The sequence below is a fragment of the Pan troglodytes genome, chromosome 19 (assembly GCF_028858775.2).
Source record: "Pan troglodytes isolate AG18354 chromosome 19, NHGRI_mPanTro3-v2.0_pri, whole genome shotgun sequence".
Classification (NCBI taxonomy): Eukaryota; Metazoa; Chordata; class Mammalia; order Primates; family Hominidae; genus Pan; species Pan troglodytes.
The window spans coordinates 52,457,894-52,469,581 of record NC_072417.2 but is presented as its reverse complement, the minus strand read 5'-3'; the positions used below and the strand labels follow the sequence as shown (position 1 = coordinate 52,469,581).

General features: G+C 48.0%; 1 protein-coding gene across 6 annotated transcripts in view; it reads left to right on the top strand.

Moving 5' to 3' along the window:
• The first annotated feature begins 8,494 nt into the window (after positions 1-8,494).
• Positions 8,495-11,688, top strand: part of ULK2 (unc-51 like autophagy activating kinase 2) — a 98,839-nt gene continuing 95,645 nt past the window's right edge. For all 6 annotated transcript variants that reach the window (XR_010153254.1, XR_010153253.1, XM_054670398.2 and 3 more), the window contains exons 1-3: positions 8,495-8,723; positions 10,243-10,335; positions 11,228-11,269. Coding sequence is in view for 4 of the 6 variants with exons in the window: in XM_054670398.2 (XP_054526373.1) it covers positions 8,634-8,723; positions 10,243-10,335; positions 11,228-11,269 (225 nt within the window). In the remaining 2 variants the exon portion in view is untranslated. The remainder of the gene's footprint in view (positions 8,724-10,242; positions 10,336-11,227; positions 11,270-11,688) is intronic.

The window sequence follows — 11,688 nt, the reverse complement described above, 5'->3', positions numbered from 1 at the left end:
ACAGATGGCACAGAGGCCCAGAGAGGTGAAGGAAAGCCTAAGGTCCTACAGCCAGGATGTGGCACAATTTGGAACTGAACCTACTTTACTGCAAACAGCATAGTGTAGATGAAGCCTGGCCTCTTACGGCACTAGCTTGAGCTTGGACTAGTGGAGCAGTTCTCAAACCTTTCATCTCAGAAACCCTTCACACCCTGAAAATGTTTTGAGAATCCCAAAGAGCTTTGGTTTATGTAGGCTAGACCTATTGACATATGCATAATGTATCAGAAATTAAAAACAGAAATTGGCCAGGTGTGGTGGCTCACACCTGTAAGCTCAGCAATTTGGGAGGCTGAGGCAGGAGTATCCCTTGAGCCCAGAAGTTTGAGACCAGCCTGGGCAACAAGTGAGACCCCATCTCTAAAAAAATTTTTTAAAGTAGCCCAGCACAGTGGCTCATGTCTGTGCTTCCAGCTACCCAAGGTGGGAGGATTGCTTGAGCTCAGGAGGTCAAGACTGCAGTGAGCTGTGATTGTACCACTCACTGCCCTCCGGCCTGGGTAACAGAGTGAGAACCTGATTTAAAAAAAAGAGGGAGAAATTTTTGGCCGGGCACAGTGCCTCATGCCTGTAATCCCAGTACTGTGGGAGGCCAAGGTGGGTGGATCACCTGAGGTCAGAAGTTTGAGACCAGCCTGGCCAACATGGTGAAACTGCCGTCTCTACTAGAAAGACAAAAAAAAAAAATTAGCTGGGCCTGGTGGCCCTCTGTCTCCTGGGTTCAAACGATTCTCATGCCTCAGCCTCCTGGAAAAAAAAAAGAGAGAAAAGATTGAATTTTCTATTATAAATCATTTATTAAAACCAGACCCTTAAAAAGTTTCATTTATTTATTATTTAGCCACTCCCATGTTACAGTTTTTATGTTTTTATTAAACTTTCTAAATGAGGATGGATTGCTTTTTTTTTTTTTTTTTTTTTTGAGACTGAGTCTTGCTCTTTCTCCCAGGCTGAAGTGCAGTGGGGTGATTTCGGCTGACTGTAACCTCCGCCTCCGGGGTTCAAGTGATTCTCCCACCTCAGCCTCCCAAGTAGATGGGATTACAGGCATTCGCTACCACACCCAGCTAATTTTTGTATTTTTAGTAGAGATAGGGCTTCACTATGTTGGTCAGGCTGGTCTTGAACTCCTGGTCTCAGGTGATCCACCCACCTCAGCCTCCCAAATGCTATGATTACACGCCGGGCCGAGTCACAGGAAAAAAAAAATTTAATAGATGCTTTCAGATATTTTTTCTGCCAGTTCCACATAATTCACAGGACACACTAAATAATCTTTAAAGTCTTAAAATTTGCATTTAAGTACATTATTAAAATATTTTAATATGAAATAATAGATGTGGCATTGATAATGGTAGAAAATTACGGCTTGACTTCCAAGTGTTCCCGAAAGTTGTTGCAGTAGCCTTGGGGACATGCTGCCCAGACCTTCCCTGGAGGACGGACATGCTGCAAGGCTGTGGTAGCACAGTAAACGTCCAGCAGTCAACTCCTCCTGGCCTCAGCAGCAGAGCAGCCTCACCGCCCTGTCAGGGGGCCTGGGTGGCCCCACCAGGTTGCTGAGTGAGGCGTGACATTTTGGCTCAATGCGGGACAACTCTGATGTTCTGCTCCAGAGCTTTCTGCTGAGGAGGTTAGGCATGGTCGAGCCTGCATCACAGTTCTTCCTCTTCTGTCCCGTTCTGCTTCCAGCCCCCATTTTTTTCCCCCTGGTGTTAATCCCTAATAATCATCTGTACCTCAAGTCCAGGTCAGCATCTCTTCGCAGAGAACGCAACCAAGGACAGTTGTTTTGTCATTTCAGTGGGTCTTTGCTTCGTAAGAGGGAGCTCAAATCTAGATTGCAATGGCACATCTACATTGGTCTCATTCCTTTTTTCTTTCTTTTTTTTTTTTTCTGAGACCAAGTCTCGCTGTGTCGCCCAGGCTGGAGTGCAATGGTGCCATCTTGGCTCACTGCAACCTCTGCCTCCTGAGTTCAAGTGAGTCTCCCCCCTCAGCCTCCTGAGTAGCTGAGATTATAGGTGTGTGCCACCACACCTGGCTAATTTTTGTATTTTCAGCAGAGACAGGGTTTCATCATGTTGGCCAGGCTGGTCTCAAACTCCCGATCTCAAGTGATCCACCCACCTCGGCCTCCCAAAGTGCTGGGATTACAGGCATGAGCCACTGTGCCTGGCCAGTCTTATTGTTTTTTGAAGTTCTAGTAAATCCATCATGGCTGAAAATGCTCTATTCTTTCTAAACCATACAGTAGATTCTGTTGACATTTTTGAAGTGCTTCCAGATAGCGGAACAGGGGAGGTTCCTGGAGGGTGCTGTGCCTGGAGAGGACATAGAAGCTCCATGCCCCTTCCCACATGCCTTGACCTGTGCATCTGTTCACCTAAGACACATGCTCACCAGTGCCCAGATGAGGAAGTAAGAGCTATGGACAACAGTGTGCTGAACAGAATTGGGGAACCCAGCTTCTTCTCGATCCCCTTTCATAGTCCTTTTGGACATGACCTTATCAGACAGGCTGGAAGTAGGAGTTGGCGGGGCCTCTAGCACCTTCCTGGATAAGGTCCCAACCTAACTTCCCAGCCCCATCTCCCACTATTCTATCCAACCCATCCAACCATGTACCTTACATTCTTGCTATGCCAAACAGCCCACTGGTTCCCACAATACCACATTTTGAACACGCTCCTTTCACTCACCTTTCCTACTTGGCAGGCTCTGATACATCTTTCAAGACTTTTCTCCAACATGACTTTCTTCCAGAAAACTTTGCAATCCCAAGCAATGTTAGAGTCGTCTTCTTCTGGTTTCACCATGTTGGCAAGGCTGATCTCAAACTCCTGACCTCAAGTGATCATGTGGGAAGGGACATGGAGTTTCTATGTCCTCTCCAGGCGCAGCACCCTCCAGGAACCTCCACCTGTTCAGCTATCTGGAAGCACTTCAAAATGTCAACAGAATCTACTGTATGGTTTAGAAAGAATAGAGCATTTTCAGCCATGATCCCAAAATGCCTTTAATCCCAAAATGCTGGGATTACAGGTGTGAGCCACCGTGCCCGGCCTGGTCAATTGTTTTATTTTTTGTAGAGATGAGGTTTTCCTATGTTGCCCAGACTGGTCTTGAACTCCTGAGCTCAAGCAATCTGCCTGCCTCATTCTCCCAAAGTGCTGGAGTTACAGTCTTGGGCCACTGTGTCTGGCCTGAAATGCAAATTTTTTTTTTTTTTTTTTTTTTTTTTTTTTTTTTTTTTTGAGATGGAGTCTCACTCTGTCGCTCAGGCTGGAGTACAGTGGCGCGATCTTGGCTCACTGCAAGCTCCGCCTCCCAGGTTCACGCCATTCTCCTGCCTCAGCCTCCCTAGCAGCTGGGACTGCAGGTGCCCGCCACCACGCCCAGCTAATTTTTTGTATTTTTAGTAAAGACAGGGTTTCACCGTGCTAGCCAGGATGGTTTCGATCTCCTGACCTCATGATCTGCCTGCCTCAGCCTCTCAAAGTGCTGGGATTACAGGCATGAGCCACTGAGCCCGACCTGAGATGCAAATTTTATACTGATTTTTTTTTTTTGAGACAGAGTCTTGCTGTGTTGCCCAGGCTGGAGTGCAGTGGCACGATCTCAGCTCACTGCAAGCTCTCTCTCCCGGGTCCACGCTATTCTCCTACCTCAGCCTCCGGAGTAGCTGAGACTACAGGCGCCCGCCACCATGCCCAGCTAATTTTTTGTATTTTTAGTAGAGATGGGGTTTCACCATGTTAGCCAGGATGGTCTTGATCTCCTGACCTTGTGATCTGCCCGCCTCGGCCTCTCAAAGTGCTGGGATTGCAGGCGTGAGCCACAGCACCCGGCCAAATTTTATACTGATTTTTGCACAATATAAAAAGATGCTCCCTGCTGTTTTTGTTTGTTTGTTTGTTTTTTGCATTGCATCAAAATATTCCTAGGCTGAACTTTGTTACTGATATCGTTTCAGAAAACTTACACTTATTATTCAGAAGATTTGTCATTATGGTATTTTTTAAAACTTTAAAAAACATACTCAAAATTTGTTATTGCTTCCTTTTATGTGCTTATTTTTCATATTTTATTGTAAATTCTTGCATTTATAAATATCAAAGCACTGCACCCTAACTATTCACAAGAATTTCAAAGCATCAGCAATGTCATCAAAGTAGAAACAATAGAACCAAAATAGAAGGAATAGCAATGATGTAATTTGAAGATAATAATAAACTGGCTATTCTCCTGCATCTTGGAATGCCTCCCTGCCCAGCAGAATATTTCCCACATTTATTTTCACAGGATACCTTTTATCATCAGAACATTTCTATAGCACTGGATGATAAACTAAACAGTTTATATTAGAATTTATATTAGTAATTAATTTTTTTTAAGACAGTGTCTCATTTGTCACCTAGGCTGGAGTGCAGTGGTGCGATCCCGGTTCATCACAACCTCTGCCTCCCCGGTTCAAGCAACTTTCCTGCCTCAGCCTCCCAAGTAGCTAGGATTACAGGCGAATGTCACCACACCTGGCTAGTGTGTGTGTGTGTGTGTGTGCGCGCGCGCACATGTGTGTGAGATGGAGTTTTGCTCCTCTCATCCAAGCTGGAGTGCAATGGTACAATCTTGGTTCACTGCAACCTCCGCCTCCTAGGTTCAAGTGATTCTCCTGCCTTAGCCTCCCTAGTAGCTGGGATTACAGGCACACTCCACCACGCCTGGCTACTTTTTGTACTTTTAGTAGAGATGGGGTTTCACCATGTTGGCCAGGCTGGTCTGGAACTCCTGACCTCAGGTGATCCACCCACCTCAGTCTCCCAAAGTGCTGGGATTATAGGCGTGAGCCCCTGTGCCTGGCCTATATTAGTAATTAATTTTACCTCTCATTGCAGTTACTGTTATTCTATTTACTAACTGGTATTGAAACATTTCAACAGTTAAGCATGTTTAGACACACATGCATATGCACACACAGGACAAATTAAGAACAATGAACATGAATCAAATTGGCAATTTCCAGTGATTTTAGAGGTAAACTAGAAATCTGCCCTGGCCTCCATTCTCAAATGAAGCCTAAATTTGACCTAGGGTGAACACTTCCTGGGGTGCCTATGTGGCCCCTGCTTCTGGGGACTCAGAACACCCATAGGCTTGTGTTGGGGGCAGCCATAGTTACATGATCCTGCCTTCCTCAGTCCCACTCCTGGCTTCCGATGATTGTTCAGGGCCCAGCACCCAGCTGAAGTTAGGTTGATCAGAATCCCCTCCTTAAGAATTTGGTGGCTGGGCACAGTGGCTCACGCCTGTAATCCTAGCACTTTGGGAGGCCGAGGCAGGCGGGTTACCTAAGGTCAGGGGTTCAAGATCAGCCTGGCCAACATGGTGAAACCCCGCCTCTACTAAAAATGCAAAAAAAATTTTAGCCAGGTGCAGTGGCACACAACTGTAATCCCAGCTACTTGGGAGGCTGAGGCAGGAGAATCGCTTGAACCCAGAAGGCGGAGGTTGCGGTGAGCCGAGATCGTACCACTGTACTCCACCCTGGGCGACAGAGCAAGACTTCGTCTCAAAAAAAAAAAAAAAAAAAAATTGGTTTGGAGACTGGGGCTGCCATTGCCACCATGTAGGAGATCTCAGGCAAGAGAACAAAGCAGGGGCACAGACGGAAGGCAGTTCTCTTTGAGATCCTGGTTCTGCGGGTAGTTTGCTTTTGAAGCCCAACTTTGAACTCTGAGAAGCACACCTGTATCTTTATCTACATTCTTTATTTTTCACTTTATCACATTTGACGTTTGCTATTTGCTACCAACATAGTCCTAACTAAACATTTTTTAGCAAAGCACCCCCTGCCTCCTGCCCCCACTTCTTTTCTAACCCTTGAGGTCAGAAATCCTGCACATTTTGCTTTTCAAATGGATATGTCCATGGGGCCCATGTTTGGCCTGTGAATACAGGACACGCATGTCCAAACGAAGGGCCTATTGGAGGTTTCTTAAAAATACCTTCATGTGGCCGGGCGCGGTGGCTCACGCCTGTAATCCCAGCACTTTGGGAGGCCGAGGTGGGCGGATCACGAGGTCAGGAGATGGAGACCATCCTGGCTAACACGGTGAAACCCCGTCTCTACTAAAAATACAAAAAATTAGCTGGGCATGGTGGCGGGCGCCTGTAGTCCCAGTTACTCCGGAGGCTGAGGCAGGAGAATGGCGTGAACCCGGGAGGCAGAGCTTGCAGTGAGCTGAGATCGTGCCACTGCACTCCAGTCTGGGCGACAGAGCAAGACTCCGTCTCAAAACAAACAAACAAACAAAAAACCTTCATGTGGCTAGGTGAGGTGGCTCACACCTATAATCCCAGCACTTTGGGAGGCCGAAGTGGGCGGATCGCTTGAAGTTGGGAGTTTTGAGACCAGCCTAGCCAACATGGTGAAACCCCACCTCTACTAAAAATAAAAAAAATTAGCCGGGCATGGTGGTGCAGGTCTGCAATCCCAGATACTCGGGAGGCTGAGGCAGGAGAATCACTTGAACCCAGGAGGCGGAGGCTGCAGTGGGCCGAGATCGTGCCATTGCACTCCAGCCTGGGCAACAGAGCAAGACTGTCTCAAAACAAAAAACAGGCCGGGCGTGGTGGCTCACGCCTGTAATCCCAGCACTTTGAGAGGCCGAGACTGGCTGATCCCTTGAAGTCGGGAGTTTGAGACCAGCCTGGCCAACATGGTGAAACCCCATCTCTACTAAGGTACAATAATTAGCTGGGCGTGGTGGTGCGTGCCTGTAATTCTAGCTGCTTGGGAGGCTCAGGCAGCAGAATCACTTGCACTTGGGAGGCAGAGGTTGCAATGAGCCAAGATTGTGCTACTGCACTCCAGCCTGGGTGACAGAGTAAGATTCTGTCTCAAAAAAAAAAAAAAAAAAAAAAAAAAGTAAACAAAGAAATAGACTGTAGAGAATCTTTCAGTGAGGTAAGGAATCATCTCCATCCATTTTTGGGTGTATGTGCAAACTTGCTTAAGTTGCTGTCAACTTTTGAAGGCTCCAGATTTTCAGTGTCTAACACAACCACCTGGGCCAGATGTAAGTAAGGACAGGATAACGTAAGCGTGCACAGTAGCAGAAGCAGAAACTCAAGGCCCTACGTTTTGAGCGTGTGAGGAAGGAGCGTTCTCTCAGAATCCTGGAGCTGACTCTGTCATGGTTCAGAGATCAGCTTGCAGGGACATGCAGTGGCAGTCGAGGTGGTGACAGACCCCAAAAGCACATACCCTATATAACCGAACACACACTCAAGTGTGGAGCCTGCGTTTTCCATGATAGTTTCAAGCATATTGTTTATTAAATGGTTTCATAAGACACTTCTTTGCGGGAAACCTGACAATCTGTTGCTTGTCACTTGGACAGCTTTAACAATCAGGTAGAAAAGAAAGCTCCCTTCGCCCATGCGAAGTAAGCCCGAGGTCAAACTAGCCTGACTCTAGGAGCTCCCAGGAGAACCTTGAAAACGTGTGCGATCCTGAGTCGGTGTGCAGAAACGACTCTCTGCGAAGAGCGCCCTGAGCTGTCACCAGCTTCTCGCAGTCAAGGGACCCCCAAAAGGTGCAGAATCCCGCCTGTCACCGTCCCTCTAGGGATCCTAAGCGAGTAAACCCCGAGAGGCGTCCGAAGGCTGGCAGTTTGGCAGCGTGAACTCTGGTTTTCCAGAGCGCGGGCAAAGCCTGGAGTAGCAGTTGCTCCTTTGCTCTGGCAGGAATCTGGGGGTCTACACTGCGCAGATAATCCCGTCCTGCCCGCAGCTGGGGTTCAAGACCCGCTTCTCTGAAGTCCGCCTCCCAGCGGCCTGGAGCCCGGGGCGTGGTCGGCTCGAATCTGCTCCCCAGGCCCAGAACGGAGCCCGCAGCCCGTAACCCGCTGTGGCCGCAGCGGGTCGCGCCCTTCGTCCCCGCCTCAGGAGCGGCCGAGGATCTGCCCAGCTGCGGGCGCCAAGCCCTGGCCGCACTCCTTTCCCCGGCGGAGGGAGCCGGCTGGCGCTGCGGCCTTCAAGGCGCGCGGACGTCGCGGAGGGCAGCCAGTCGCGCGGGAGCGGGTAGCGCGCGTGAGGGCGTTGGGCGCCGCCGCGAGGCGGGGAAGCGCGGGGCCGCGGCGGTGCGGGTTTTAGGGCGGCGGCCGTCGCCGTCGCAGCAGCGCCCCGAGCGGGGAGGGCCGAGGAGACCGGACGAGCTGGGGATGGAGAGTACCGGGCCCCTCACTGCCTCAGAGCGCGTGTGCGGCTCTGGGCGCGCACAGTGACGGTGACGGCACCCCTGGCCCGGCAGCGCCGAGGCCGCTTCGCCAGACAGCCAGCGGCCGGCGGCAGGCCGGGCCATGAGCGGCAGGGGCCGGGCCGGGCCTCGCTGACCCTGGCTCCGCGCGGCAGCTTCCCCAGTTTCCGCTCCGGTCTCTCGGCATGAGAGTCCGCCCGGGCCCGGGGCTGCGGCTGCCCCAGAGCCGCCGCACGCTGGCGCGCTCCGGGCCCGCGGAGCCGCGGTGCTGATACCTGCGCCGCACTGCGCCGCCCGGCCGTCCGCTGTGTGCCCCGGGGGCGCGGCCATGGAGGTGGTGGGCGACTTCGAGTACAGCAAGAGGGATCTCGTGGGACACGGGGCCTTCGCCGTGGTCTTCCGGGGGCGGCACCGCCAGGTGAGCGCCGGCCGGGGCGAGGCCGGGCCCCGGGCGGCAGGCACGGGGCTTGGTGGTTCTGAAACTTGGCGCAGCCGCGAGCCGAGACCCCCCGACTCGGCTAGCCGCCCTGGTGTGCTATTGTGCGCGCAGCCCGTCTCGCCGTTTGTTTTGGTCCTGTGAGGGTTGTTGTGAGGCCCAAGCCTCTGGCAGCGCTCCGCCTACCGACCGGCTGCTGCTGATCCTCCTGTGTGCCCGGGACCCACCCCGCGGTCCGCCCGCAGGAGCCTTTGCACCCAGGTTACCCTGGACCCAAAATAGACGGTACTGCACCGTGCAGACTCGAGGGTTGGGCGTGAATGGACCTTTGGTTTTTTTCCCCGTGCCCAGGGCTGGTCACTTTTGAGGTTGATAATTACAGACTCAGCGGAAAATGGGCGGATGTCCCATTAGCCTCAGGCTTTCGCAGCCTGGGAGGTATCACCTTTCCCAGCACTGGTCCCCTGCACCCCGAAGAGCCCCCGTACCGTTTCCCCCCCACCCCGGAGTCAGATAGACGAGCTCCGGGTGAGAAAGGTGGTTGGACAATTCATTTTCAATCATCTTGAACATGAAATCATGTTTAAGCCTTAAAAAATTTTTTTTAAGTCTGCTGTTTCGCAAGTACAGTTACACGAGGTTTTAGAATCTAAAGAATTTGGAAAGGCATATCGGGAGTGGAAATAATCTTAAAGGGTGTGGCAGTTCTGATTGTTGCCCAAGGGGCGTGTTAAAAGTGGGCTGACTTTGTTGCTTATCGGATAAAGTAATGCTACTTTTCTTATTTTTTTATTTATTTATTTTTGAGACAGAGTCTCGCTTTGTCGCCCAGGCTGGAGTGCCGTGGCGAGATCTCCGCTCACTGCAACCGCTGCCTCCCGGGCTCAAGCGATTCTCCTGCCTCAGCCTCCTGAGTAGCTGGGATTACAGGTGCCCGCCACCACGCCCGCCTAATTTTTTTTTTTTTTTTTTTTTTGTATTTTTAGTAGAGATGGGGTTTCACCACGTTGGCCAGTGTGGTCTTGAACTCCTGACCTCAGGTGATCCGATCCGCCCGCCTCAGCCTCCCAAAGTGCTGGGATTACAGGTGTGAGCCACGGCTCCCGGCCTACTTTTCATTTATTAGGAAAATAATTTAGAACTCAAGCACGGTGTAATCCTGCCAAGCTAACAAATAACTTTTCAATTAACTGTATCACCTTCCAAGTTTATTTCTACATTTGTCCGTAACTTTGAAGTGGTTGTGAACTGTTCTTTTTTCATTTAATGTTAGTTACTATGTGGACTTCATATTTGTTATTTTTAGAAGTTGTGTTGTAGGACCTTGGCATATTACACTATAATTTATGAAATCACTTTCCAATTATTGAAAATACAGGTTCTTTTCCATTTTTCCCCGATGCCGTACATTTATTTGCCAAAAACACCTTCGCGCTTGTAAATTTTTTTCTGTTATTTATGTGGAATGGTATCTAGGAGTAACACTGTTTTTCCTTTTCAGAAAACTGATTGGGAGGTAGCTATTAAAAGTATTAATAAAAAGAACTTGTCAAAATCACAAATACTGCTTGGAAAGGAAATTAAAATCTTAAAGGTATGTTACTTTATGTAGTAGTATTCATATAAGGTTAAAACTTAATTTAAATGAATACATGCTGCCATCCTTTTCAATTTTGGTAGTTGGGTCCAAGTTTGAGAATTTTCAACTGTTGCTCTCCTTTTTGCATGCTCACTTTTTTAAAACATTGAGTACTCGGAAGCTATTTTTAAGAACCAAAGCTCAGAGGGATTCTGTGAAGACTGAGTTTAGCTTCTCATCATTTCTCTTTTTCCTAGTGACTGTGTTGTTGTTTGAGAAGAGGGCCAGGCAGACCCATCTTGTACATTGTTTTTACCTCTCCTGTTGTCCCCTTTCATGTTAACTACTAAGTTTTTTGGGGGGAGTAGGGGTGCTTGGGGTCTTTCTTTAAATTGAAGAAAGTTATATTCCTTGGAGGTGGCCTTTTTAGATCACTCACAACCAGTGTTATCTAAGTGGGATGGTTTGAGAAGATGGTTGAGTACGTTTGGAAAACCCCATTTACTAAATACTTCTTGGAGAGTCACAAAGCCTATGGCTCATTAAAGAAAGTCTGAAAAATTCTACAATGAAGAAACTTGTTTCAAAGTACTTAACCTGGTGTTTTCCAAACTAATACAAGCGTGGAACCCTCATTTAACACCCGATTTCCTCAAAACTGCTTCCTGTGGAGAGCTCTTTTTTAAGAATTGTAGCTCTTTGAGCTAAAAATCATATTTTCTTTCAGTGAGATAATGTGCTTTTTGTTTGATCAGGCACATTTCTTATTCTTTAATTGAATTTTTATAGTCTTAATGTAAGTATAATACTAGAAGTGTATGTGTATACTTTAAGTTTATTTACATATTAAAATATAGTAAAGTCATTAGAATACTTACATATTTTTCATTCTCAATTTTCTTAATAGGAACTTCAGCATGAAAATATTGTAGCACTCTATGATGTTCAGGTACCTTATTTTGAAAATTTTTAAAAATTAAAATAAATTTTTTTTTATTTCATACAGATTTAAGTGACTCTTAATAGAAATAAAAATGACCTTAATTCTTGTTGAAAAGATGCATAGCTTGAGTTACATGTTTCTGAATTAAGAAATTGTTTAAAACAGAACAGAGTAATAGGCTGAAAGAATTTGCTGCATGAGTAAGTTTATTAACAATTGATAATATACTATAGGTGTAGCATTGTTTTAGGTGAAGTAGAGGACTATTGATACCAGATCTAGCATTCTCTGATGAATGTTGAAAGGACAATTAAAAATAGAGCTTTTTTTTTTTGATGGAGTCTCACTCTGTCTCTTGGGCTGCAGTGCAGTGGCTTGATCTCGGCTCACTGCAACCGCTACCTCCCGGGTTTAAGCGATTCTCC